The following is a 27,861-nucleotide window of genomic DNA, read 5'->3' on the forward strand; positions in this document are numbered from 1 at the left end:
CTAAATAAGCTACACAAAAAAGCCAAATTATGCATTGAATCAGGGATACAAATGTCTAAATTATTTGTTTGACTATCCTTATTTCAAGCATGGTAGATTGTAAATACAGGTGTGAAGGTAACTGTATAATTAATATTTGTAAGGAGAAAATAAAATTCTCTCTGAAGAACCATGGCCATATCACTTGATATTCTGGCAATAGTGGCATCAACCTCCAAGAATATACAGAATCCGTCATCGCATACATCAACAAATGTATTGAGGATGTAACGGTGGTAAAAACCATCAGGAGGCGTGCCAATCAGAAACCTTGGCTAACTGGGGAAGTGTGTTCCCTACTGAGAATCCGGAATGCGGCATTCAAATCTGGGGACAACGAAGCATACAAACTGGCAAGGGGCAACCTATCCCGGGGGATCAGGGAAGCGAAGAGGCTGTACGGACAAAAACTCAATAGCCACTTCGAAAATGAAAAAGACACACGCCGCTTGTGGCAGGGATTTCAGACCATCACTGACTACAAGCCCCCCCCCGCTGCGGATATGCCAAAACAACCCCTCCCTACCAGATGAACTGAACGAGTTCTACGCACGGTTTGAGGTTAAAAACAGCACCCAGACACGTGCACCACTGCCATCTCCCAGTGACCAGTCGCTCAGGCTGTCCGCAGCCAGAGTTTAAAAGGCCTTCGCCAGCGTCAATCCACGCAAAGCTGCAGGGCCGGACAACGTTCCTGGATGCGTTCTAAGAGACTGTGCCGAGCAACTGAAGGATGTCTTCACAGACATTTTTAACATCTCACTCAGCCAGGCAGTAGTGCCGAAGTGTCTTAAGAGTGCCACCATCGTCCCTGTACCGAAGAAACCAAACCCAGCCTGCCATAACGACTTTCGACCAGTGGCCCTAACACCCATTGTAATGAAGTGTTTTGAGCGACTAGTTATGCAGCACATCAAAAACAGTCTACCTGCCGACCTAGACCCACTGCAGTTCGCCTACAGAGCCAACCGATCCACAGAGGACGCAGTCTCAACAACACTGAACCTCGTGTTGTCACATCTCGATCGGAAAAACATCTATGCCAGGATCCTCTTCATAGACTTCAGCTCCGCTTTCAACACAATCATCCCGCAGCAGCTGGTGGAGAAGTTGGAGCTGTTGGGGGTTGAGGCTGGCACATGTAGCTGGGTCCTGAACTTCCTGTCGCAGCGGCAGCAGACAGTCAGGGTGGGCAGTAGGACATCAAAAACCATAGTCGTGAGCACTGGCTCACCCCAAGGCTGTGTCCTAAGCCCCCTTCTGTTTAGTCTGCTGACACACGACTGTACTGCCAGACTCAATAACAACTTCATCAGCAAGTTCGCTGATGACACAACAGTAGTGGGTCTCATCAGTGACAATGATGAATCGGCATACAGGATGGAGGTGGAGCTGCTCACAGGTTGGTGCAAATCCCACAACCTCATTCTTAACGTGGGAAAAACTAAGGAGATGGTGGTTGACTTCAGGAGGGCGGGGAAACATCACCATGCACCTCTGCACATCGACGGAGCTGATGTGGAAAGGGTCAGCAGCATGAAGTTCTTAGGACTACATCTGTCTGATGAGCTGACGTCCACGGCCAACACCACAGCTCTGGTCAAGAGAGCCCAGCAGCGACTTCACCCCCTATGAAGACTACGGAAAGCAGGCCTCCCCACCACACATCTACGGACTTTTTACAGGGGGACTGTCGAGAGCACACTGACATACGGCATCACTTCCTGGTTCGGGAGCTGCAAGGCGTACGAACGGCACCAACTGGACAGGATAGTGAAGACCGCAAGCAGGATTATTGGTGCTCCACTCCCCTTCCTGCTGGACATATACAAGAAGAGATGCATCAACAGAGCCATCTCCATCATCAAAGACCCTTACCACCCATCGCATGACTTTTTCACCATCCTCCCATCTGGGAAGAGGTACAGGAGCATCAGCTGCAAAACCAGCAGGATGCTCCTCAGCTTCTTCCCACAGGCTATAAGACTGTTAAATGAACTTTCCCCCCTGCCAAGTATCGCGCACAAACCCCCCACACTGCAGCAGAGCCACTGTTGTGCCGCTGCCGGTCGGAACGGCTGTTGAATGTTATTGAATGAATTATAGGGTTAAATTGTTCATGACATGTATTTTAATTTTAATTGCTATTTATTTTGTAACGAAAACTGAATGGACACTGGTTGAGAAACGTTTTTTTGTTTCCTCTGAGTATGCGAATACTCAGGAAATGACAATAAAGATTTACAATTACAATTACAATTACAATAGCCGCCTTTAATTTTACTAAATCTATCATGCTTAATATGCCAGTGCCATCTGCTGGTTTAACTGGTGCATTGTAGGAATAAATGTTCAATAGGCACAAAGACCATTTCCCATTTATACCACAAATGGACATACCAATCACAATTAAATTGATAATACCTTCAAGAGTTATGCTGCTACCAATTGTTGTAATTGATGCATCCTCCAAGAACAATATACAGAATCTGAAAGACCATCGTAATTATTTTTTAATGTTCTCACTCAGTCTTGTCATTGATTTTATATTATTGATCGTATTTTAGACTACTGAGTAAATCCAACCTTCTGTCCATATCTGTGTGTTTGACATCTAAAATATAAATTGGATGCTATCAGCTTGCAACATCTGTCACCTATCCAATAGTCATTCAAAAAGAAAATGCATGGTAGATTCCATACTTATTTTGCTGATGGGATGTGCAAGATGGAATGTTCCCTCACATTTATAAGCCCATAATAAGTCACTGTAAGAGATTCAAGATTAACAGAGGGTAATTTACTTTGAGTTTTACATGAGATAAATGCCAAGCTTCTCACCAGTCCTTCAGCAGAAACACATGACAAATCATGGAATTACATGCAATCTTAGTTTTAAAGGACAGAAAGTCCTATTTAGCAGTGTGTAAAGGATCGTTTCCTTGAAAGAAATGCTGAAGGTAAAACAGTTCTTTGCAAATGACCCTTCTTCCAGGCAACACACACACTATGGGATTCATTTGCATTTGAGGTAGCATAGTTTACGTCAAAATATCTCATCTAGATTCTTTATATCCATGACTATTATTTCTGGATTATTAGTTAAAATTATCTATTTCTCCCTACTTGCTCTATCAGATGGTTAATAGGAGCAAAAGAGCAAGACTGGTTCATTTGTTGGAAACGGTTTGAGAAGCAAAGAATGAAGAATGAATCAGAGAAGAAATAGCATAAATCATGAAAATGGACAAGCAAGGATATGGTTGATATGACAATCTGACGCTGGTGGCAAATGGGGGCATAGAATGCCAGTGCAGTGAAGTGAGAGGAGGGAAGGAATAAGTAGAAATAAGTTGAGGGTAAGCAAGTGGGGGATAGATAAAGTAGTAGTTTGGGTCATCTATCATACCGCATTGTAGAAGCATGTTAGCTGCTAAATCTCTAAAGATCAAGAATAAATGTTGAAAGAGCAAAGCAGTTTTCTGCTGGTGCAAAAATATGACCATTCAATGTTAATCTTTCAGCCTCAAATGCACACAATTAAAAGAGTATTAGACGGCTTCTATTTAACTAAAGTACAGAGAGAAGGGGCACTGTGGCGCAGCGGCAGAGTTGCTCCCTTACAGCGCTAGATATCTGGGTTTGATCCTGATTACGGATGCTGTCTGCGAAGAGTTTGTACGTTCTCCCTGTGACTGTGTGGGTTTCCCCCGGGTGCTCTGGTTTTCTCCCACACTGCAAAGTAGTACAGGTTTGTGGGTTAATTGGCTTCTGTAAATGGTAGATTGTCCAGTGTCTAGAACAATGCAAGCGTAAGGAGTGAACGCTCGGTGGCGCGGACTCAGTGGGCCAAAGGGCCTGTTTCCACGCTGTATCTCTAAATTACAAAGTAAAGAAAAATATGATTTATTGAACTTAAAGATCGGCCCAGGCACTGAGAACTGTGGGTGATCTCACTGGTCTTGAATTATTTGCTGTTCACCAGGCCTGTCCTCTTTTTCTTTTCCTTACATTAGATGTTTTACCCATTTTCCAAAGCATCTCTCGAGCCAATTTGAAAACTGTGAGGTATTCTTAATTATCTATAAACACAGCTTGATTACTGTATCACTTTTATGCAGGAACATTGTTTTACTTTCAAACAGGACCAATGCAACTTCCAAGTGAGTTTTTTGCTGTGTTTGCTTAATTGTTTGCTTAATTATTACCGTGAATTTCTATCATATTTGGCAAAAGAAACAAAACAAACCCCTAGATGTTACTCTCCAACCTCAAAATTGCCATAACAACGTTTAACAGGCATGAGGGATAGTTATGCGATTTTTTTCACACAATATAAACTTTATATATCAATTTTCTTATCTTTACTTAAAAGGCTAAATACAAAAACTTCAAGTATAAACCTTACAATCCAACAACACTGCTGATATGTGTCATGATAAATAACTGGTTTGTAAATCGGCTTTGGCCAAAAATTGATGTGCAATAATTTACTTTTAAACCTTGTTCCTTTTCACATTTATTCTTCAGTTTCCCGAAACAATTCTCGTGTGGGCATAACTGCATTGGCTTAAGCTTCAAGAATAAATGAATACCCCATTGCTTATGAAAGATACATGCCCCAGTGGAAAATACAACTGAATTCCCACATTTTTATGTACTTTAAGGAGGAATTGTTAAAGGAAAGTCTATTCTGTAAGATAGCAGATCAATATCGGTTGGCTCCAATTAATTATTTAATTATTTGAGACCCTCAGTTTATAACTGGCACAATATTTGTGGGTTTATTGTACTGTAACAATGTAGTTCTTAAAATTCCACTTGTATGCTCATCATGCACTCAAAGTAAAAAAGTTCACAGGAAAGTAGCTTTTCTTTTAAACAAAGGATTATGAAACTGCAGAAATGCACAAGCAAAGTGAGCAGGAACGATATCAACGTTTAAGTTTGTTTGAACCCCTGGTATTACAGGATTAAGGATAAGAAATTGGTTAACAGTAAAAGGGAGGACAGTAATGAATAGCTGTTTTCTGAGAAGCGAACAGTATTTGGGGATTGTTATCAAGGGCATTGCTCTTTTTGATATTTTAACAAGCTGGACTTACAAACAGGGCTGTGGAGTCGGAGTCGTCGGGTCGGAGTCGGAGCAACTTTGGTGCTGCTGGAGTCAGTGTAGATTGGTTATTTCCTACTAGCCAATTGTAGTGCTTGTTAGTAGTTGCTCTGCCTATTATGTGATTCATATTACCAAGATCCTGCCTACGCCATTCAGTATGAGTAACTGCTAGGAACTGTAATGTCCTGCAGACCGATGCTGTAAGTAGATTTAATAAACATGTGTTGTATCTTGATGTACGTTTGACTCGACTCATTACATGGTGTCAGAGAGCGAGTCTTACCTACTCAGTTTGCGTTTTTTTTTTAAATTTGTTTATGTGCCAGTTACCTCTATCATGGCAAACTCGTCTTGCTGTCCTAGTCCTCTGATCTTTGACTCTGACATTGCTGAACGCTGGCGTCTTTTCGAGCGTGACTACACTCACTGTGTTCGCATCATTCATTGAAACAATCCTCCTGATGTGCGTGCTTCTGTATTACTCAATCTAGCTGGCCCAGGCAATGAAACGTGCCAACAATGTTTCACATTTGAGCCTGAATTTTAGATGTCCTAGTGCCTGCTGAGCCGATTGATGACCCTGCCGTCCTACTTGCAAAGTTCAGACAGTTGTGTTGACCTCCCATCGAACTACATTATCAAACGTACCAAGTTTTATGCTCGTATGCAACAGATTGACGAATCGATAAGAGCGTTTTATCCGCGAAATAAAACACATGGCTGCACGCTGCCAATTTTGTGATTTGTGCGATGTGCTCATCCATGACAAGATTGTTCGAGGTCTGCTTGGTAACAAGTTAAGGGACGACCTGACCCTTAATCAAGCCAAACACGCCTGTCGGATTGCTGAGATAACATCTTCTCACACTAAATCTGTGACCTCCGGTCAGCGTTCATAGTACAGTGTCAATCTTACAGACACCTCTTGTAACAGCCGTTGCCAGCCCTCCCTGGCCTGGCAGCAGCGAAGGTCTGCTGCTCAATGTCCTAATTGTAACTATTTTCATGCCACGGGTCGAGAGTTCTGATTTGCTTATGGTAAAATCTGTAATTTCTGTAGTTTTTTGATGGGTCTGACTTGAGACCATCACTTGTGAAAACATGTCCGACATAGGTAACTTCCGGGACTCGAAACTTGCACTTCAGGGGAATGAGTTTGAGCTGAATGTCTTTGGCACGGTCTAGTACTTTCTTCAGATTAGTATCATGTTCAGCCAAATCGCGCCCGTAGACGAGAATGTCATCAACAATGATGGCGCATGGATACTCAGCAAACAATTGTCCCATCGTGCGCTGGTAAAATTTGCTGGCAGAGTTGATGCCAAAGGGCATTCTCAGGAATTTGTAGCGGCCGAAGGGGGTGCCGAAGGTAGTCTGGGTCTAGTGGAATCTGCCAAAACGAGCTTTTGGCATCCAGAACTGAGAACATTGATGCGCTGCCTATTTGAGCAGCAACTTCCTCTACTGTTCACATAGAGTAGTGCGGGCATTTGATAGCAGTGTTAAGATCTCTGGAGTTTATGCAGATATGGATCTCCTCCTTGTTTTTTGTTCGTTGCAACCACCATGGTGGAAACCCAGTCAGATGGGTCAGTAACTTCAACAATAACACCCATGGAGACCATCCACATGAGTTCATTGTGTACCCTGTCACGCATGGCATGCGGAACACCATGTGGTGCTCGAACTACAGGAGTGACGTTGGGATCAACGACAATGTGGTACTCGAGGGGCAACTTGGCAAGCTCATTGTTAAACAGTTATCTGTATTGAGAGAGTACTTGCTGAGTGGAGCCTTCAGCGAGAAAGAGTTGATGGACAACACGGTCAAAGTATACCAAGCCTAGATTGTGGCATGCATTGATACCGAGCAGAGTCTCAGAATCCCCCTTGACGATATAATACTTTAGGGTATGGGGCCGCGAATCTATGGTGCATTTTAAATTAGTCTGTCCAAGCGGATGTAGAACATCTCTCCCGTAGGCCCGAAGCATGACCGAGGCCTTTTCAATAGGTTCAGCATCATGAATTTTTAAAAACTCTGATAACGAGATGATGTTGCATTTCGTGCCAGTATCAACCTTGGCAATCACAGGTCTGTTATTCACAAACATGGTTCTCAGGGTCAAGTTGCTCGTTAGAGGAAGGGAGGAGAGAGTGGATGGCTGAACTGTTATCAGTACATTCAGAGAGCCGAGTGGGGATGGCAAATCAGGCTCTTGGTATTCGTTATCAGCAAGCTCATGTTGTAACAGGTGCAAGATCGTTCTTGAGGATTGAAACGGCAACATCTTGCAAAGTTATTTGATGCAACTGCTGCGGTATGATGATGCAGCTGCAGCGTTTTGATTTCAACATTGTCTATAAGAAAGGCAAGGACATGCACATAACTGACGCTCTCAAGAGCCCCAAGCAAAACCAACGAACAACAACTCTCTGAACAGGACCAGTTCTCAGTAACGAAGGTATCGTATGTTCCTACTGATTGCTTAAGCAGTCTGGCAGAGCACACGGCTGCCGACGAGACTTTACAATTGCTGTCCGCAGTCATCCAACACCCCGCTCGCAATCCCCCCATACTTCCTGGTTCGCGACGAACTGGTGTTACAGGACGGGATTTAGTCAAGGGCCACAAGGCAGTTGTCCCAGCTGTCCTCGGGGACAAGAACTTCGACACAATCCACAGGGGTCATCCCGGTGTGGAGGCAACCCTGCAACGGGCACAAAGCATGTTTTACTGGCCTGGTATGACCAAGTACATACGTGACCAATTGAAGTCTGCGCCATCTGCAAAAGCCTGATGCCACATCAGCAGAAGCAGCCCTTACTGTCGCACCCGGATCCTCCTCTACCGTGGTCCACGTTAGCCACCGATATATTTGAATAGCATAGAAAACACTATCTGGTTCTTGTCAACTCTTATTCGGGCTGGTTTGACATCGATCTACTCCAAACCATTACATCTGAAGCGGTTATCGAGAAGTTGCAGCGCCACTTCTCCGTGTACGGCTCCCCTGCACATCTTCTGTCCGACAACGACAGTCAGTTCACCAGCCAGACTTTCAAAAACTTTGCAAAACGATGGGACTTTCGACATATTACCAGCAGCCCTGAGTTTCCGCAGTTCAACGGACTCGCCGATCGAGCCGTCCGAAGCGCAAAACTAGTGAAGCGTTCATACCTTGCAAAATCGGACGTCTTCCTAGACCTGCTCAACTTAAGAAACATTGCAAGGGATCTCATACTGGGTTCCCCAGCCCAGCGACTAATGTTTCACCAAACCCGTGCTACCCTGCCTGTGTCCCAGCAGCTTTTGCAGCCACAAGTTCGATCACCGTCTGCGGTCCAGAAACAACAACATTTCAAACGCGATACAGAGAAATGGTTTTTCAACAAATCCAGTAAGCCTGGGTCACATCTACAGCCCTGCCAAAGAAACGCACTCTTATCTGGTTGAAGCGGATGGAGCCATTCACAGACGCAACCGTCAACATATCCTTCCAGTGAAGGAACCACGTCCTGCGACTCCATATCCAGATGTCTCGCGCTTTGTATACCCTCCCTCAGAGACAGTTTCCACCGCGGCCTACCCGCAGTGTTCGGCGCCTAGCTCACCTATCTCACCACCTCCCCGCTCCGACGGTTCCCAGATCACATCCCCGGTTCCCTACTTGGTATCTTCTCCGGTGAAAGGAGGTGAAGCGGATTCGTACCGCACACGTGCCGGACGGGTTAGCAGGCCACCCATTGGATACGGTGATTTTGAGTAACTATATCAACTTCCCCATATGCGTTAGGGGGCTGTCCCATTTGGGCGACCTAATCCGTGAGTTCTGGTGAGTTTGCCCTCGAACCATACTCGCAGCATGGTCGACACAAGGTCGTAGGAGGTCCTCGTAACTACCCTTCATGCTCGAGAGTGGTCTCCGCGTATTCGAGGCCTCAGCTAGGTTGCGGCGATTTTTTGAATATGTTAAAAAATGCCCGCAATTAAAAAAATGGTCGCCATGGAAAAAAATCGATACTTTTGTTACTCGTAGGTTTAGTCGCAGTAGGTCCTAGTAGATCGGAATGTTAGTCGTAGGCAATCAAGGATAGAAGAAGGTAGTCATAGATAGTCTTCATCATAGTTGAAGGGAGGTCGAAGGAGATCGAAGGAGGTCGTCTTCACTCTCCACTATTTGGTGTCAAATTTTCCCGAAGTTAGTCATAGCTAGTCGCAGCTAGTCGAAGCAGCTCATCAACATAGTCGAAGGAGGTCATCTATATAGTCAGAGGCCTTCAACATGTCATTTTTTCAAACTCTTCTAAACTCGCCAATTAAGTCGCCCAAGTGGGACAGCCCCTTTATTAATGTTCCACTTCCTATATTGCTTAGCCACCATGTTCCCACGTATCGATGCTTTATTTTTGTTTCTACAAGGAAAGATGTAGATTGGTTATTTCCTACTAGCCAATTGTAATGCTTGTTAGTAGTTGCTCCGCCTAATATGCGATTCATATTACCAAGAGCTTGCCTACGCCACTCAGTATGAGTAGCTGCTCGGAACTGTCATGTCCTGCAGACCGATGCTGTGAGTAGATTTAATAAACATGTGTTGTACCTTTGATTTGTAGTCAGTAAAAAAGTCCTGACTCCGACCTCAACATAAATTTCTGACACTACGTAAATCGAAAAAAAAAATCCCACTTTTTAAACATACCGCACAATTTATTTCCACCAGAGAGAATGAGAAATCACATCGGTACTGCCATCTGGCGGCAAAACGACAAGAAGCAAAATGTAAACAAATGCCATCACCAGCTGATTTCCCTCCACCTGCTACTGAGTGAATATGTCTGGATAATTTCTGAATTCAAAAGGTAAATGTAGCCATTCATTTATGAGGAAATATATTATAAAGGAATACAGATTACGGATTTTCATGACTCACTGCAAAATAAATCATCAGTGATGATTAATTCCTTCTCAACAGCAGCAGTCTTGGCAAAGCGTCAAAGAATTTGGTAATTTTTCATCAATACAAAGCATCATTTCCTCTTTCAGTGGTATGCTTGACACAAGGTTAAAAGGTTAGTAAGGGGTTGGGTTATGAAGGCAAAAAAAGGTTAGAGCTCATTTAGGTAAAAGTATAGTAAACACCAGCTAACCTAAACTAACGGGGGGCTGCGTTCCCTTGACCCCCCCCCCCTTTAATCTAACCTAACTAACGGGGGGGGGGGGGGGGGGGGGGGGGGGGGGGGGGGGGGGGGGGGGGCTGCATCACCTTGACCCCCCCCCCCCACCTAATCCCTTAAATCAAGTTCCCTCAAATTATTTAATTATTACCAATAAATGGAGAGTACTAAAGTGAGTTAGTAAAAGGCAGTAAAGTACGGCAGATCTTCCACCGGTATTTACAGTACTTTAACCCCGTATTTTGTTATACATAACATACATTAATAATTCCATTTCAGGCACTATTCATTCACTAATGACATTAATTATTTTCTTTTACGGTGAAAACTTTTGAGTTAATTAAAATTTCCCAAGTTAGCAAGTTTGAAATCTAAAGCCCCATTCTCAATGGCAAAGAAAACTACAAACAATCAGCTGTTTTTGAATATTTAACAATAACTACAGATGAGAAACGTTTTGTGTGTCAGTGTATGATAGAAGATGATGCCGGTGAAAGATTGTGTGAAACAAAACTCAGTTGTTTCTCTGGCTCTGATAAAAATGCTCCAACAAGAGCTTCAAATTTGAAAAGACATTTGCAGCGTTTCCACCCTAAAATTTTAGAAGTTGTAAATGAGAAAGGACCAATACAAATCTTATAACTACATTAAAGTCAGCAAAAAACAAATCTCCTAAGGGACAACCCGGACAAACTTTACTTACAAGATTCATTACTTCAGACCTTTGTAAGTTACAAAGGACAATATTTCAAAGATTCAAGATGAGAAAGGCTGAAAGTGAGGATAGCGGACAATTCGAACAGTAAATGGGGAGACATGAAACATCAGATATGAAGTACATTTCTTTGTAAGAAAAATAGATAGTAAATGTGAAAGGTGGTGCAGGAACACACAAGCCTGCAGGTCTACATGCCCAAGTCTTTGGAGGAGTCACAAATGTAATACCTTACTTGGAAAACTGTCTTAAGGCTGAACTAGACTTCAAAACCTTGGTTATATAATTGACCCAGAAGTAAGCTTCTGACCACATATCCATTACTCAAACCACCAATTTTCCACATCCATAACATCCACTCATGCTTGCAACAGCTTATTCGCTGCTGAATCCTTTGGTCATAAAATTTGTAATATAGGTCATTCATCGTTTTATATCCATGCCAGTCAAAAAGTAACTCTCGCATCGACTATTTCAGTGAGGCATTGTAGAACAGAGCACTACAGCACAGGTGTTCAAGAAGGAACTGCAGATGCTGGAAGATCGAAGGTACACAAAAATGCTGGAGAAACTCAGCGGGTGCAGCAGCATCTATGGAGCAAAGGAAATAGGCGACGTTTCGGGCCGAAACCCTACAGCACAGGAACAGGCCCTTCAGCCACTAAGTCCATGCCAAACATGATGCCAAGTTAAACTAATCGCCTATGCCTGCATGTGATCCATATACCTCTATTCTCTGCATTATTTTTCTGCCCATATCTGCAGCTGATCTATATCTCGTTGTATACGTTGATAGCCTTCCTCAGTCAATTTTGGTGTTGTCTGCAAACTTACTAACCAACACATCTATATTTAAATCCAAGTTGTTTGTAAATATCACAAACTGAGGTTCCAGTGTAGACCTCTGTGGAACTCCATTGGCCGCTTTCATCCCACCTGAGTAACAGCGTGGAAGTAGCACTGCCAGATAACAATAGAAGTCAGTGGATCCCGTACATCTTAATCTTCTAAATAAGCATACCACAAGGGACTTTTCAGCTACCTTACTAAAATCCACTGCGGTATGCTCAATAACCTTTGTCACCCTCTCGAAAAAACTCAATCAAGTTCATAAGACATGATAAACCTTGCTCACTGCTCTTAATTAACCCATTCTCTTACAAAACAAATTCTGCTCAAAGTCCTACAAAGCTCCAACGTGCATGTCAAGCCATATTCATTTGCACTCTGAAGAAGGGTCTCCACCCAAAACGTCACCCATTCCTTCATTCCAGAGATGCTGTGTGTCCCACGGAGTTACTCCAGCATTTTGTGTCTGCCTTTCATTTGCAACTGTGTGGGGTAACTCATACTGGACAGGGTATAAGTAATATCTAGTTTTAAAATATTCAAATTGCACCTTAGTCCTGCTCCTCCCCATCTCTAATCAGCCCAACACTCTTAGACAACGAGCAACTTCACTTTTTATCTCCTGATTTTAATTGCCCTCCAACTGGTGAAGCCACCTCTGCCAACCACGGACACACGCTGCAAGCTTCTCTCCTAGACCTCCCTTTAGTTAACTTAAATCCTCACTCCTTGGACAAGCTATTGGAAGCTCATCTAATGCACACTTACATGGTTTAGTGTTAAGCATTATAGACAATAGACAATAGGTGCAGAAGTAGTCCATTCGGCCCTTTGAGCCAGCACCGTCATTCAATAGGCAATAGACAATAGTAGCAGGACTAGGCCATTTGGCCCTTCGAGCCAGCACCGAGCCTTGCGGTACCCCCTTAGTCACTGCCTGCCATTCTGAAAGGGACCCGTTAATCCCTACTCTTTGTTTCCTGTCTGCCAACCACTTCTCTATCCATGTCAGCACTCTACCCCCAATACCATGTGCCATAATTTTGCCCACTAATCTAATTTGCGGGACCTTATAAAATGCTTTCTGAAAGTCCAGGTACACTACATCCACTGGCTCTCCCTTGTCCATTTTCCTAGTTACATCTTCAAAAAATTCCAGAAGATTAGTCAAGCATGATATCCCCTTTCAAAATCCATGCTGACTCGGACCGATCCTGTTACTGCTATCCAAATGTGCGGCTATCTCATCTTTTATAATTGACTCCAGCATCTTCCCCACCACCGATGTCAGGCTAACTGGTCTATAATTCCCCGTTTTCTCTCTCCCGCCTTTCTTAAAAAGTGGGATAACATTAGCTACCCTCCAATCCACAGGAACTGATCCTGCGTCTATAGAACATTGGAAAATGATCACCAATGCATCCATGATTTCTAGAGCCACTTCCTTAAGTACCCTGGGATGCAGACCATCAGGCCCAGGGGATTTATCAGCCTTCAGTCCCATCAGTCTATCCAACACCATTTCCTGCCTAATGTGGATTTCCTTCAGTTCCTCAGTCACCCCAGATCCTCTGGCCACTACTATATCAGGAAGATTGTTTGTGTCCTCCTTAGTGAAGACAGATCCAAAGTACCTGTTCAACTCATCTGCCATTTCCTTGTTCCCCATAATAAATTCACCTTTTTCAGTCTTCAGGGGTCCAACTTTGGTCTTAACTAATTTTTTCCTCTTCACATACCTAAAGAAGCGTTTACTATCCTGCTTTATATTCTTCTAGCTTACCTTCGTACCTCATCTTTTCTCCTCGTATTGTCTTTTTGGTTATCTTCTGTTGTTCTTTAAACATTACCCAATCCTCTTGCTTCCTGCTCATCTTTGCTACGTTGTACTTCTTCGCTTTAATTTTTATACTGTCCCTGACGTCCCTTGTCAGCCATGGTCGTCCCTTTCACCCCTTGGAATCTTTCTCCTCGGAATGAACTGATCCTGCACCTTCTGTATTATTCCTAGAAACACCTGCCATTTTTGTTCTACTGTCATCCCTTTCCAGTCAACTTTGGCCAGCTCCTCCCTCATGGTCCCATTGTCTCCTTTATTCAACTGCAACACTGACACTTCCGATCTACTCTTCTCCCTCTCCAATTGTAGATTAAAGCTGACCATGTTATGGTCACTGCTTCCTAATGGCTCATTAACCTTGAGGTCCTTTATCAAATCCGGTTCATTACATAACACTAAATCCAGAATTGCCTCCCTGGTAGGCTCCAATACAAGCTGTTCAAAGAATCCATCGCAAAGGCACTCTACAAAGTCCCTTTCTTGGGGTCCAGTACCAACCTGATTTTCCCAAGTCTACCTGCATGTTGAAATCTCCCATAACAACCACAGCATTGCTTTTGCTACATGCCAATTTTAACTCCTGATTCAACTTGCACCCTATGTCCAGGCTACTGTTTGGGGGCATGTAGATTAATCCCATTAGGGTATTTTTACCCTTACAATTCCTTAGTTCTATCCATACTGACTCCACATCTCCCGTTTCAATGTCACCCCTTTAAAGGGACTGAATTTCATTCCTCACCTACAGAGCTACCCCTCCCCCTCTGCCCACCTGTCTGTCTTTTCGATAGGAGGTATACCCTTGAATATTCAGTTCCCATCCCTGGCCCTCTTGCAGCCATATCTCAGTAACATAATACTTGCCAGTTTCTAACTAAGCTTCAAGCTCGTCCACTTTATTCCTTATACTTCGCGCATTCATAGACAGTACTTCTGACCTCCGTATTCACTTCCCCCCTCGCAATTTGCCCTGACCTTACTCTGTTGTCCATTCTCCAGCTATCCTTCACATTAATTCGAGAATCTTTTGTAATTTTTCCTGTAGCCACTTCCCCTTCAACTCCATCTTTATACTCCCAATTTGTCAATCCCTCCCCCCCACTACTTAGTTTAAACCCACACGTGTAGCCCTAGCAAAGCTGCCTGCCAGAATGTCGGTCCCCCTCCAGTCCATTTTGTACAGGACACCCCAACCCCAGAAGAGATCCCAGTAGTCTATAAATCTAAATCTTTGCTTCCTGCACCAGCCCCTCAGCCACACATTCAGATCCCAAATCTCCCTGTTCCTGTCCTCACTAGCAATCCAGTGATAACCGCCCTAGAAGTCCAGCATTTCAGTCTTCTTCACAACTCTCTGAAGTCATGCTGGAGAACCTCCTTCCTCTTCTTCCCGATGTCGTTTGTGCCTACGTGCACAACTACTGCCGGCTGTTCACCTTCTCTCTCGAGGATGTTCAGAATTTGGCTCGTGACATCCTGAACCCTGGTACCAGGGAGCCAACAGACTATCCACCCATCTCGTCAGCCGCCAAAGAATCTCCGGTCCGCTCCTCAGACAATGGAGTCACCCACCACTAGGGCTCTGCCCGAAGTAGGTCTCGCCGGTCGAGTCCCGTCTCCAGGATTGGAGCCACTGACGTGTCCGCCACTTGGACTGGAAACATTGTCTCCCCGGACAGTTCCTAAGAGGGCGTACCTGTTTTCATTAGGCACAGCCACCTGAGTCTTCTGCACTCCCCGATTTCCACCCTTTCTCTCTGTCACATACCTTGGTTCTTCCCATAACCTCGGCGTGACTACCTCACTGTAGGTCCTGTCCAGGAAGCTCTCGATTTACCGGATGGCCCTGAGGTCATCCAGCTGCTTCTCCAGTGCCCCAACACGGTCTTTTAGGAGCTGAAGCTGGACGCACTTGCCACAGTTGTAGCAGCCAGATGCTCCATCTGTGTCCCTGGACTTCCACATTCTGCAAGCCTCACACTGTCTCATCTGCCCCAACATGTGTTCACCGCGTTCCGTCCTCTCGCACTTTATGCGTAGCTTCCTCTCCTCAGCCTCCTCGTCGAAGACTCTCGAGCCAAAGACTCACACTTCCCGTCACAAGCACTTTCCGCTCACAAGCACTTCCCTCACAAGCACTTCCCTCACAAGCACTTCCCTCACAAGCACTTCCCTCACAAGCACTTCCCTCACAAGCACTTCCCTCACAAGCACTTTCCCTCACAAGCACTTCCCTCACAAGCACTTCCCTCACTCACTGCCACTCCCTAAGAGTCGTCTTGCTTATATTGACTGATAAATTGGCTAATTTACCCATTTGCAAACCAAATTCCTCAGTTTTAAACGGTTTTCCCCCTCTGACTCACTTCAAACTCTCCTCCCACTCGGGCTAGAGCCAATCAGTGCTTTCTCCTGCTTCTCTTTGTTGCTGTTGCTTCAAAATCCACGTGAGCTCTGAGTTCATATGATCATGGCCGATCATCCACAATCAGTACCCGGTTCCTCCCCATATCCCTTGGCTCTGCTATCTTTAAGAGCTCTATCTAACTCTCTCTTGAAAGCATCCAGTGAATTGGCCTCCAATGCCTTCCGAGGCAGAGAATTCCTAAGATTCACAACTCTCTGGGTGAAAAAGTGTTTCCTCATCTTCGTTCTAAATGGCTTACCCCTTATTCTTAAACTGTGGCCCCTGGTTCTGGACTCCCCCAACATTGGGAACATGTTTCCTGCCTCTAGCGTGTCCAATCTAATAATAATCTTATATGCTTCAATAAGATTCTCTCTCATCCTTCTAAATTAATATTGCAATAAAATACCTTGAACATTCTGCTAATATAAATTCAAGTACTTATTGTAGGAGGTTTGGCACAGGGTATACATTTGGAATCCTTAGTATTGTGATTAGTAGGGATAAACATCAATATAAGCCTCAGCCAGATTTTGTATCCAACATTATCAACGGTTCCATGGTACTTTGATTGCCATATGCACCTAGGTACAGTGAAATTAATTTTTGCGTACAATTCAGTAAAATCTTACCATACATGAGCACAATCATAACCAAGTACAAGAGTATAAGAATAGTAGATTACACTGAGGCAGTACACATATAACCATATAACAATTACAGCACGGAAACAGGCCATCTCGGCCCTACAAGTCCATGCTGAACAAATTTTTTTTTCCCCTTAGTCCCACCTGCCTGCACTCATACCATAACCCTCCATTCCCTTCTCATCCATATGCCTATCCAATTTATTTTTAAATGATACAAACGAACCTGCCTCCACCACTTCCACTAGAAGCTCATTCCACAATGCTACCACTCTGAGTAAAGAAGTTCCTCCTCATGTTACCCCTAAACTTCTGTCCCTTCATTCTGAAGTCATGTCCTCTTGTTTGAATCTTCCCTATTCTCAAAGGGAAAAGCTTGTCCACATCAACTCTGTCTATCCCTCTCATCATTTTAAAGACCTCTATCAAGTTCCCCCTTAACCTTCTGCGCTCCAGAGAATAAAGACCTAACTTATTTAACCTTTCTCTGTAACTTAGTTGTTGAAACCCAGGCAACATTCTAGTAAATCTCTGTACTCTCTCTATTTTGTTGACATCCTTCCTATAATTGGGCGACCAAAATTGTACACCATACTCCAGATTTGGTCTCACCAATGCCTTGTACAATTTTAACATTACATCCCAGCTTCTATACTCAATGCTCTGATTTATATCTATATGAGATTCCACCTTCAAGGAACTATGCCCTCTGTTCAACTGTATTCTTCAATTCCCTAACATTTACCATGTACATCCTATTTTGATTTATCCTGCCAAGGTGTAGCACCTCACATTTATCAGCATTAAACTCCATCTGCCATCTTTCAGCCCATTCTTCCAAATGGCCCAAATCACTCCGTCGACTTTGGAAATCCTCTTCATTATCCACAACACCCCCTATCTTGGTATCATCTGCATACTTACTAATCCAATTTACCACACCTTCATCCAGATCATTGATGCACATGACAAACAACAAAGGACCCAACACAGATCCCTGAGGCACCCCACTAGTCACCTGCCTCCAACCCGACAAACAACCATCCACCATTACCCTCTGGCTTCTCCCATTCAGCCACTGTTGAATCCATCTTGCTACTCCTGCATTTATACCCAACTGTTGAACCTTCTTAACCAACCTTCCATGAGGAACCTTGTGATAGGCCTTACTAAAGTCCATATAGACAACATCCACTGCTTTACCCTCGTCAATTTCCCTAGTAAACTCTTCAAAAAATTCAAGAAGATTAGTCAAACATGACCTTCCAGGCACAAATCCATGTTGACTGTTCCTAATCAGACCCTGTTTATCCAGATGCTTATATATATTATCTCTAAGTATCTTTTCCATTAATTTGCCCACCACTGGTCAAACTAACAGGCCTATAATTGCTAGGTTTACTCTTAGAACCCTTTTTAAAGAGGCACAAGAAGCAACAGGTTTTCAGTGCCATCTTGTATATTTGAAGAAGTTGAGAATTTCAAGTTAATATTAACAATGATGTTGTTGACCAACTATATTCATGTGATAACCAAGAAGGCACACCAATGCCTTTACTTCCTTAGGAAACTGAGGAAATTTGGCATCTTCAATTACCTTTACAAACCTCTATAGCGGCAACACAGAAAGCATACTATCGGGTTACATCACAGCTTGGCTTGGGAACAGCTCAGCCCAAGAGTTAAAGAAATTGCAGAGAGTTGTGGCTGTAGCCCAGCCCATCACACAGACTATACGTCCCACCATTGACTCCATGTACACTACCTCAGAAAAGCAGCCAACATAATCAAAGACGTGTCCCAGGCAAGTCATTCCTTCTTCTCTCTGCTCCTGTCCAGCAGAAGGACACCACTGTACTCAGGAACAGCTTCTTCCCCTCTGTTAATAGGCTTTGAATGGTCCTTGCACAGGTTGGGGAACTGCCTGATTCACCTCTAATCCATTTCAGATATTGGACTTTACCTATGGACCTGTTGCACTGTGCTGCTGAGAACTGTATTCTGCAGGCCGCATCTTCCCCTTTGTTCTATCTATTTTGCTTGTGTTGATGTGATTGTATAATATTATCTGATCTGATTGGATATCATGCAAAACAAAGTGTTCACTGTACCTCAGTAAATGAGACAATAATAAACCTAAATCTAAGTTCTTAAAATGTCGTGTCTTAACCGATCCACGTGCTTGTCTAACCTCCGTGGGCATCCAGCGGTGTTTGATCCAAGCGATTCCCCGGCTGCTGTAGGGCCTCCAGCGACCCTCCCCCCCAACACAATGACCTGCGAACACGTCATCCTTTAAATCCCATTCCCCACCCCCCACAGCTCAGCCTGTGTGCCCAAGTTTCTCCCACAGCCAGAACTCCACGCACCTCCGAAGGTGCAGGAAGCGAGCTCACGGCCCGCTCACCGGCGCTGATACATCATAACAGCACCTGGGCCATTGAAACAGTGACCAGTCCATCCAGTACTGACCTCCCTACCAAAGCGATCTACAAGAGTCACTGCCTCAAAAAGGCAGCCAGCATCATCAGAGACCAACACCGCCCTGGCCACACTCTCATTTCTCTCCTGACATAGGGAAGAAGGTATCGGAGCCAGAAAACTGTAATGTTTAGGTTCAGTACCATCTTCTTCTCAACAACCATCAGGCTATTAAAGACTACAACCCTCAAATTGGCTCAGATATGGTGGAGGAGTCTTTACATGATCCAGTATATGGAATATAGAAGTTGAGGTATTATGTTACAATTTTACAAGACTGTATGCATCGGAACCTTGAAATAGGAAGACTTGGTGAAGCCGCACTTGAAGTAGTGTTTAGTTTTGGTCACCCTGCAGTAGGAAAGATGCTATTAAGCTGGAAAGAGCTCAGAGGTTTATGAACATTTTTGCCAGGACCCGAGCTGTAAGATCATAAGATCGTTAACTGAGCTGTAAGATCATAAGACCCTAAGTGATAGGAGCAGAATTAGGCCATTCGGCCCATCAAGTCTACTCCGCCATTCAATCGTGGCTGATCTATCTCTCCCTCCTAGCCCCATTCTCTAGCCTTCTCCCCATAACTTCTGGCACCTGCACTAATCAAGAATCTATCTATCTCAGCCTTAAATATATCTACTGACAGCCTCCACAGCCTTCAGTGGCAAAGAATTCCAGATTCACCACCCTCTGACTAAAGAATTTCCTCCTCATTTCTTTCCTAAAAGAACGTCCTTTAATTCTGAGGCTATGACCTCTAGACCTAGACTCTCCCACTAGAGGAAACAATTTGAAGGTTGTAGTCTTTAATAGCCTGATGGTTGTAGGGATGATTTTTATATCTTAGCCAGGACTACTTCAATTTCTCCTCTAGCTTCCCACAGTGACTTTGGATATATCCAGTCCGGCCCTGGAGTTTTATCCGCCTTCATACATTTTAGGAAATCCAGAAGCTCTGACTGTAATAGACAGTCCTCAAGACATCATCATTAACTTTCCCATATTGACAATGAAATGGAATTACACAAGTCATGGCAACTTCCTAATTATCAAACCTATTCAAGTCATCAAAATGAGTATTAAAATCTTAAATTCATACGCATGTCACAACCAATATTTACAGAGAAACAGTAGTAAAGAGGCACGCCTATTTTATTAATTCCCCTGGTAAATGAAAGTTTAATTTCTTACTATTAAATTCTAATACCAAGAACAAATCAGTTCAAGAAAATATCAAATACAAAAACAATTAATATAGTTGCCATTTAGCTTTATGTGGCTCTCCTGATACATGAGATGGCACTCACCACTTTTCTAGTTTCTACACGTGATATTAGAATTTATAGAAGTGGTCTACCTTGCTTTAATTCAGAAAATACAATCAATATTGTCAAACTTAAATGAATTGAAATTCTACTTTGTCATCTGGATTTTGAAAACCATTAACTCAAAATAATGGCTACATCAAGATACACAAATATAATCTGAAGAGAAGAGATTGGTTTGCTGTAATATTTAGCGTTCAGATGCCTGTTAAAATACTCAAATATCTGAAGTACCAGAAGGCCCAATGAACTATAATCCCATAAATCATTGTTTTGCACCAAGGGAGGCACAAGATAATAATGGTTTCAAGTAAACAACATGATTATTATAAACTGTAAATTTATACCCAAATGAACTTGCATAGATTTACAGCCTGAACTGGTAACATTACCATCCTAATATAGCCCCTGTTCAAAATGTAACTTTCTTATTTAAGATTTGTTTGAAGTTTGAGCCCCACCTGATATCCTTATCTGTGACAACAAATGCTCTACACATTGGCTGGTATACGTTGAGCCAAACCGCTGGGTTTTTCTCTACAGCTGGAGACGGTTGTCCAATAATGGGTCCAGAACTGGTGTGTAAGGCACTTGCTATTGCAGACAATAAGGCTTCATTTGTGTTGCCAGGGCCAATACCTTTTTTTAAAGAAGGAAAGATAGCAATTAATATTTGTATCCAATTTAGAAGTAATTTTCCTCCAATAACAGATCATATTACAACTAAATTGATTTTAATATATATTTAACTTGGCATAACTACAATCTTAATTTTTTCTCTTGCAAGGTAATGCAATAGCAATAAGTCGGTGCTGTCCTTCTGGAAAATTTGGCATATAGAGTTGACAACAGTGACACGGCAAAGGGGGACAAAATAAGCTAGTAATAATTATTTTCAAATAGTTCATGAAGCTGCTATTATCCTATTACCATTTTCTTTTCATCAAAGTTGTAATCCCCATTTTCCCAGCCTGATAACAGTGTCTTCTTCATTTCTCCTTTGAATTAGTCTTGCTAGGTAACATGCTCAAGTTGTCCCCTGCACATGTAATGCAGTAACCACAATGCAAATATATTGTTAATGTGGATGCCCTTGTGTGTTGTGTATGTATAAAGGAAGAGGATACTGAGGCTCTGGCCAAGAGGAATATGTGAGATATAGGCAGATGGGATCAAACAAGTCTGTTGACTATAAAGGGCATAGATGTACCGTTAAGAAGAAAATCTGGAAGCCAGAAAGGGGGCGCAAGATATCCTTTTAGTTAAAATGAAAGAGAATCTAAAAAAATTCTATAAGTTCTATAAATGTATTATAAGCAAAAGGATAAAGGGATGTTAAAGAATGCATGGGATTGTCTATGTGTGGAGTCAAGCTCAGGGAATAGACCAGGAATGTTCTGAAATATAGAGTTTGAAAGATGTATTTGTCTTTTCGAAGTGCACCAAGGTTGATAAATCCCTGCAGCATGAACAAGTATATCCTAGGATGTTGTGGGAAACAAGGGAAGAAATTTCGAGAGCCCTAGCAAAGATTTTTATATCATCTTTAATCATGGGTGAGGGACCAAAATACCAGAGCGTGACTAATGCTGTGCCTTTATTTAAGAGGGGCTGCAAGGACAAGCCAGAAACCTACTGCGAGACAGCGAGCCTGACATTAGTACTGGAAACGTTATTGCATGGGATTGAGATACAGGATCCATCTGCATTTGTAAAGGAAAGGAAGATTAGGGATAGCGAGTATGGTTTTGCTTGTGGGGAATCATGTCTTGCGTATTAGATCGAGTCGTTTGAAGAGATGCCCAAAAGGATTGACAAGGGTCAGGGTGGTAAATGATGACAAAGGTCCTGCATGGTAGGCTGGTATACAAAGTTAGATCACATGGGATCCAAGGTGTGCTGGGCAACTAGATACACAATTGGCTTGATGGAAGGAATCAAAGGATAGTGGCACAGGGTTATTTTTCAGATTGGAGGACAAAGATCACTTTGTAGATGGCATGATGACACTGATGTTGAATGGTCAGTGAAGGCAGTTCACAACAGAATCTAGATCAACTGGAAAGTGGGCAAAATAATGTAAGATTTAATTTAACATAGAAGTGATTCATTTGGGAAGTTAAACTAAGGCAGAACTTGCGCAGTGAATAGCAACGTCCTGGGGAGTGTTATAGAACTGAGACCTAGAGGTACAACCTCACAGTTCCTTGAAAGTGAAACAGGTAGGCAGGGTATTGAAAATGGAATGTGGTACACTTGACTTCATTGATCCGGGCATTGGGTACAAGAATTATAGCAGCACAGATATTGTTTAGACAGTATCCGGACGTGGCGTCGAAGGACGAGAAGCCGAAGTCAAATAACCGAACGGAAACGAAGCCGAAACGGAAAATAACCAAAAGCATACGAACCCGAAACGCTAACTAACCGAATGGGTGGGATGCCTAAAAGCAAACTACTGAAAGGGTGGGACGCCTAAAAACCAACTAACCAAAAGGGCGGGATGCCTAAAAGCAAACTCACTGAAAGGCCGCTCTGCCGAAACGCCAACTCACCAAAAGACTGCGTCGCCTACAAGCCAACTCACCGAATTGCCGCTCTACTGAAAAGTCAAATAACAGACATGATGTCGCCGGGGGTGCAGGGCTTATCAGCGATTGGTCCAGACCCCCGCATCCATCACATCACTGGCCGGTGGAGACGGGAGGGTGGGGGTCAGTTTCCCACACGAGCCATAGGTGACTGGGCATTCTGAACCCGGCACCAAGTTGTAAGCGGCCGAAGGAGCGCATCCCTCGGGACAGCCCCCACTCTCCCACGGCCACGGCCGCCCTCCGCCTCATCTCCCCCGTGTGACCGCACTGTGACGGGCTGTGTGTCGGCAGCGCCGGGTGGAGCAGAGGCGTGGGGACAGGCTGGTCCCTCCGCCCACCCAGTCACTGACAGTGGTCCATGTGGAAGATCAATAACCACCGGCTAAAGCAAAGGCATAGTTAGGACAGGGAAATAATCCCACCACCCAATTTACCAGGTTCCCGAATGTAAGAACTATTTATACATGTAACATTTTTGTTTTTAACTCAGTAACTCTTTTTTGAGTTTTAATGCCGACCGCCCCGTCCTGTGGGAAGGGCTTGTGGCAGCTGGTTTCATAGTGCCTTTATTGTTGGTAGGCACTGATCTTTCACATGGACTGCTGTCAGTGACTCTGGATGGGCAGAGAGACCAGCCGGTCCCACACCTCTGCTCCACCCGGCTCTGCCGACATGCAGCCCGTCAAAGTGTGGTCGCACTGGCCAGGCGAGGCGGAGGGCGGCCGTGGCCGTGGGAGAGTGGGGGCTATCCCAAGGGATGCGCTCCTTTGACCACTTACAACTTAGTGTTCGGGTTCAGAATGCCCAGTCACCTATGGCTTGTGTGGGAAAATGACCCCCACCCTCCCGTCTCCACTGGCCAGTGATGTTATGGTTGCAGGGGGGTCTGGACCAATCGCTGACAAGTCCCGCCCCCCCAGTGACGTCATGTTCATTATTTGACTTTTCGGCAGAGCGGCCATTCGGCGAGTTGGCTTGTAGGCGACACAGCCTTTCGGTGAGTTGGTGTTTCGGCAGAGTGGCCTTTCGGTGAGTTAGCTTTTTGGCGAGTTAGCTTTTAGGCGTCCCACCCTTTCAGTAAGTTGGCGTTTCGGCTTCGTATGCTTTCGGTTATTTGGCGTTTCGGCTTCATTTACGTTCGGTTATTTGGCGTCCACTTCTTTGCTTCGGCTTCTCGTCCTTCGACGTCACTTCCGGACACAGTTTAGACCGCACTTGGGGAGCATTGGGTACAGTTTTGGTTGCTATGATAATAGGGAGAATGTGATTAAGATAGTTTGCGTGCAGGAATATTGGCAAGAATGTTGCTAAAACTGGAGGGCTTGAAAGGCGTGTCCCACTTGGCGATTTTTTTGGTGACAGACGGAAAGTAGGCTGTTACCACATGGTCGCCGGGTGACGCCTGTATTGTCGTGAGTTGTCTCCTCAAGTGTCGTAACTTTTTTTCTTGTCGCCGCTGGATTTTGAAATGTTCAAAACCTTTTGGCGACCGTGGGCTTGACATTGGCTGTCTTCTCCTGTCGTAGGTTGTCGCCAGGATGATGCCAAGTGACATTGGTTGTCTCCGTCCGGGTGCTGACTTTGGTGAATTCCATTGACGACCAACTATGTCAACCGTCGACAGGTACCAGTGACTGAATTGTCTTCAGTTGTCGCCGACAGGGTCGTTGCTTGTCGCTGGTGACTTCGGTTGGCGTACGTTGTTGCCTGTGTGGTGGTAGGTTGTCATAGGTGCCGTCCTAAGTCGCGCGATTGGGTCGCCGTTTGTCAGTAGCTTGCCATAACTTGTTGTCAACTAGGTGGTAAGTTGTCGTAGACATTGTCGTAGGGGGGTTCAGTCGCCACTTTTTCGGCGACCTGCTACGACTGTGACAGTCTCCAGCAGTTGCCGAAAAAAATCGCCTGTGGGACAGGCCCTTTAGTCATACAAAGAGACTGGATGTTCCGAAACTGAAGTGAAGGCTGAGGGGGTGACCTTGGATATGTTTTTTAAATGAATGGCACAGAAAACGTGGATGATCACAGTCTTTTTCCTTGGGTAGGGGAGTGCATAGGTTTAATGTGAGAGGGGTACATTTTATGGAGATCTGAAGGACAAGTTCTTCCACATAGAGGGTATATGGATTGAGTTGCTAGAGAAACTCATTGAAATGAGTACAATTGTAACGTTTCTGTGCTGTATAGCTATACAACACCAAGGATGATTGAAATCTCCTGAATGGACAGGATACAATGGTCTGACTAGTCTAATATAATGCTCTGTAATAAATCAGGATATCAATGCTAATTATTCCGATATCTCCAAGTTTTGCTGCCTCCCAACATCTAAACTCAAATATATCTTAATCTTTGAAAATAAATGTTCAAATTACCAACTTTCCGAAAAGGCAGGGATGAAAATGATGAAAAAGCAATTTCATGTCCAACTAAGCAGAAAATAGAAAACTTCTAACTATAGTTCAATTTTTTTACAAATCAAATGCCCAAGAACCTCCTAAGAAGTTAGTTTAGAATTTTTTTTTTTTTTTTTTAAAAACTCAGCTTGCCTCACATCAAGATTTATTGGCATCTGCAGGCGTTTTGACACATCACAACTCCAAGACCAGACATACATGAATACATCTGGGAATGTTTATTATTGAGAGTAGCCAAGAATTTGAGAAATAAAGAACCATTAAAAACTCAATATTGCCAATCAGAAACAGTGCACAAAAGTAACTTGCTAATCTGGGACAAACTGCTTTAATCACATTATGCTGTTGATTATCACATCAGTGGATCTTACCTTGCAACCCTTTGGGAAGTTCTACTGATTTAATGATCTGTTCAGCAATGTCGCATGCACTCAAACCTTGCAGCCGTTTCTCCCAAAAAAGCTATTGAAAAATAGAAAAATTAAAATGTTTTCAAACCACAATAACTTTCTCTTTTCTATCAGGTAAATTAGAAGGCAAACAAATCAGCAAGTAGATTATGTCAGTGATGATTTTTTTTCAATTTTTATTATTTATTTTTTTTTAAGTAAAATTGTGCTGATTAAGTAAAACCTTTCAAAGTATTCAAAGATTTTTATTAGTCACATTCACATACACCGAGGTGTGATGAAGTGAAATGCTTTTTGTCATTTTGTAGCACACAAAAAAAGAATACAGACATAACACCAATGAGAGTCTTAAACACAAAGAACATCCCCCCACAATGGCTCCCACCATGAGGGAAGGCACAAAGTCCAGTCCCCAACCCCAGTTCACCCATAGTCGGGCCTATTGAGGCCTCCACAGTTGCCTCTACGGAGGCCCGATGTTCCTGGCTGTTCTCGCCGGGTGGTGATGCTCCGGCGTCGGGAGAGTCCTCACAGCGGCATGGGAACCCTGGAACGGCCGCCTCCGTACTGGAGGCCGCGGCTTCCGAAGCCGACAAGGCCGTGCCGGATGGAGCTCCACAACTGGCGATCTCGTCGCGAGATCCCAGGCTCCCGGTGTAAAGTTCGGCGCCGCCGCCCGCAGCTGGCCGCTCCTCAGTCCCGCAGCTCCGCGATGTTGTTCCCGGCGGTCTCAGCTCACTGGAGCTCCAGCGCGGTGACCTAGGCAAGGCATTGCCCGCTCCACGATAGCGCTCCAGCGCTGTGCCGCGGCTGAAGCCGAGGTTCTGGGCGGTCCGCGACAGGAAACGCCGCTCCAGGCCCGCTGGTAGGCCGCGAGGACGGGTCGAAGCTGCAGCCCGGAGAAAAGCTGCCTCTCCGACCTGGTAGGGACCCTGAAAGGCAGTTCCCCCCCCCCCCCCACACACAAAAAAGTCTAGACCTCCAAACAAAACACTTTAACTAACTAAAAATAAAAATAAAACGGTGAAAAGACAGACAACTGCTGGCAGGGCAGCCGCGCACAGGACAGCGCCCCCTTCCCAATAGATCTTGCATCTAGCCTCATGTCCCATGCCACTCAATTCCCTTCCTCGTTCAAAGAGGAGGAAATTAAGGGGGAAATCTTTGGAACTTATTTGAAAGGATCCATTTTTTCTCAATTCTTACAATGGGCCTCAGTTGTTTGTGGTCTTTGAAATAGGTCAGAAGTGTGGCAACAGTTTTACTTATTCCTCCACTGTCAAGCGCACATCGCTTCATTTGATAAACAAATAAAGCGTTTAGTTTCTTGTGCTGAATGATTAACTGAAAATGTGTAAAGTACAGAATAACAGGATCCTGGGGAAAAGATGGAAATAAAATCAGGGAGATTGAACAAAGCAGGATGGGGACAGGGCATCAGTTTTGTTTCAGTGGTAGATTTGCTGGGATGAGAGGACAGGGGCGGCCTGGGGCAGATGCCAAATTAAAGATGAGGTCAGTAAAAAGGATCACTCTCACAAATTACAAGAGAACATTACAGACAGGACCTGTAATAAACGTGCCGAATGCAGAAATAATCATGAAAAAAAAAATTAAACACAGATGACTGCGATTTTGATAGAAAGCACCGAGAGGTCAATTGTTGCGTGGAAGGTCAAATTTGAGTGGGATCGTTCAAAAGATATCTTAAAGTGCATTATACAAAAAATGTAAAGTTCTGATGGAGGTTAGAAAAGCCGTTAAATAAACAAAACCAACAACTGGCCTTTACTTCTAGCAGGACAGAACTAAAATGCTCAATTGGGGCAAGGCCAACTTTGAGGCGATG

The 27,861-nt window shown here is 44.0% G+C and overlaps 1 protein-coding gene across 1 annotated transcript in view; it reads right to left on the bottom strand.

The window, feature by feature from the left end:
* The window catches only part of LOC129712785 (methyl-CpG-binding domain protein 2-like), a 104,631-nt gene that overhangs the window by 21,613 nt on the left and 55,157 nt on the right, over nucleotides 1-27,861 (bottom strand). The window contains exons 4-5 of the mRNA XM_055661551.1: nucleotides 25,974-26,064; nucleotides 21,056-21,233 (exon numbers count right to left, since the gene is read on the bottom strand). Coding sequence (XP_055517526.1) covers nucleotides 21,056-21,233; nucleotides 25,974-26,064 — 269 coding nt within the window. The remainder of the gene's footprint in view (nucleotides 1-21,055; nucleotides 21,234-25,973; nucleotides 26,065-27,861) is intronic.

The sequence above is a fragment of the Leucoraja erinacea genome, chromosome 1 (assembly GCF_028641065.1).
Source record: "Leucoraja erinacea ecotype New England chromosome 1, Leri_hhj_1, whole genome shotgun sequence".
Lineage (NCBI taxonomy): Eukaryota > Metazoa > Chordata > Chondrichthyes > Rajiformes > Rajidae > Leucoraja > Leucoraja erinaceus.